This window comes from Bison bison, unplaced genomic scaffold (genome assembly GCF_000754665.1).
Source record: "Bison bison bison isolate TAMUID 2011002044 unplaced genomic scaffold, Bison_UMD1.0 scf7180017847681, whole genome shotgun sequence".
NCBI lineage: Eukaryota > Metazoa > Chordata > Mammalia > Artiodactyla > Bovidae > Bison > Bison bison.
In genome coordinates this window covers 92,073-94,189 of record NW_011478254.1, presented here as the reverse complement: position 1 = coordinate 94,189, position 2,117 = coordinate 92,073, and the positions used below count along the sequence as shown (strand labels likewise).

The window sequence follows — 2,117 nt, the reverse complement described above, 5'->3', positions numbered from 1 at the left end:
TGGACGTGAGTTTGAGTAAACTCTGGGCGTTGGTGATGGACAGGGAGCCCTGGCGTGCTGCAGTCCTTGGGGTCGCAGAGGCAGACACGACTGAGCGACTGAACTGAACTGAACTTCCTGTATAGCAGACCTTGAGAAACATTACCAATCAACTATTCCCCGATAGAATGCATTTTAAAAGAATAGCCCCTAGAAATAGAACCATCACGTGACTCAGCACTCCCACTCCTGGGCGCACATGCACAGAAAGTCGTAATTTGAAAGGATACACGCACCCCAGTGTTCATAGCAGCACTGTTTACAACAGCCGGGACACGGAAGCCAACTAAGTCTCTGTCAACAGAGGAAGGATAAAGATGTGGCACAGATACACAACGGAGCGTTGCTCAGCCGTGGAACGAGTGAAGTAAGGCCACCTGCAGCAACGTGGCTGTAACCAGAGAGCATCATACTAAGCAAACTCAGACGCAGGGAGACAAACACACGTGATATCACTTATACGTAGAATCTAAAATAGGATAGAAACACGCAAAATAGAAACAGACCCACAGACATAGAAAACAAACCTATGCTTACCAAAGAGGGAACGGGCGCAGAGGGATAAAGTAGGAGTAACATGTACACGCTGCCGCAATGAAACGGTAACGCAAGGACCTGCTGTATAGCCTAGGGGACTCTGCCCAATATTTTCTAATAACCTATAAGTGAAAAGAGGCTGGAGAAGAATATACGTGTTTAACTGCATCACTTTGCTGTGCGCCTGAAATTAACACAACACTGCACACCAACTCTACTTCAGTAACAACAGCAGCAACAAGAAAAATATGACCAAAAAAAAGGTCCTTGCAGCGCTGGGCTCAGGGCTGCTGGCGGAGGCCTCGGACGGTTTGAAAACACTGACAGCAGAGGAGGTTTTCTGTGACGTTGTTTCTGGCCCTGAGGTGCGTGGCTGAGCGGGCCTGCGGGCTCTGTGCCCGTCCTTGCCCCTAGGTGCTCCAACAATCACCTCAAAGTCTGCAGAAATGGAGCGGCAGGAGGTCCCCAGCGCCAGCTGCTCTTGCGGTCGCCCCCCAGGACCACCGAGCCAAGGATGACCCAGGTGAGCCTCCTCGAGCAGGCTTTTCCTCCTGTTGCTGTTTGCTCCCAGACGTTGGCTTTTGTTATCCTGTGAGTGTTTTCTTGTCCTGAAGATCCCGGGGCGAGCGCCTGTGGCTCTCAGCAGGTTGCCCACCCTGCTCTGACCCTCTTTCTCCAGTTTCCTCGGGTCTCCTTCTGCCAGTCTGCCCCGCACATCCCCTCTCTCCCCGCACACCCAGAGCTGGTCCTGGGGGCAGGCGGTCCACCACCCAGATGGGACCGTCCCCTCCGGGGTCCCAGCAGCAGGACCAGAGAGCCCCGAGCTCTGGACATGTCGGGGAAGGAGCCCTTCCCAAGTCCCTTCAGACCCACGTGCAGACCTGCCGCCCTGAACCCTGCTTCTGCTCCAGCCGGGGCAGTGTGGGTTGGCGCCTTTGTGCCGAGCATGAGCTGCGGGTACCCGAGGTCCCTGTGAACTCAGCAGGGCGATCAGGATCGCGTGGCTTCCAGACACCTGGCCCTCGCCCTTAGCTGCCTGTCCCCTGCGCCAGTCCTCCTGGCAGGACCCCTGGTCTTGCCATCTCAGAGCCCGCCCTCGGCCCGGGTGGACACGGACCTGTCTGCCTGCCTGGTGGGCCCCCGCCCCTCCCCCCCGCCGGTCCTCTGGGTCCGCCCCGGGGTCTCCCCACAGCCCAGGCTGGGTCTTCATCCCCTCGAGGGTCGACGCCGGCGGCCCCTCACCCCCTTGGGGGACCTGATGTACTGAGTGGGACGGCCCCCGTCCCACCCCAACCTCAGCCTCCAGCCCTGTCTCCCCTGATGGGCGGTTCCTCCTTGGAGACACGCCCCCCGACTCCGGGGACTGAGGTGGCGCTCACCCCCAGGACCCGTCTGCCCAGCAGACCTGCCGCCGTGGGGTCTGGCTTTTCTCTCCTCCCACCCGTCTGCCTGCTGGCTCATCCGCAGCTCGAAGGCAGAGAACGGGCCTTTGGATTCATCACCCGACCCGCCTTAATACGTGACAAGGGGTGGATATGTTC

The 2,117-nt window shown here is 58.3% G+C and overlaps 1 protein-coding gene across 1 annotated transcript in view; it reads left to right on the top strand.

Moving 5' to 3' along the window:
• Nucleotides 1-633: 633 nt before the first annotated feature.
• Nucleotides 634-2,117, top strand: part of LOC104991276 — a 13,145-nt gene continuing 11,661 nt past the window's right edge. Inside the window, exons 1-4 of the mRNA XM_010843697.1 lie at nucleotides 634-641; nucleotides 991-1,167; nucleotides 1,317-1,533; nucleotides 1,664-1,836. Coding sequence (XP_010841999.1) covers nucleotides 634-641; nucleotides 991-1,167; nucleotides 1,317-1,533; nucleotides 1,664-1,836 — 575 coding nt within the window. The remainder of the gene's footprint in view (nucleotides 642-990; nucleotides 1,168-1,316; nucleotides 1,534-1,663; nucleotides 1,837-2,117) is intronic.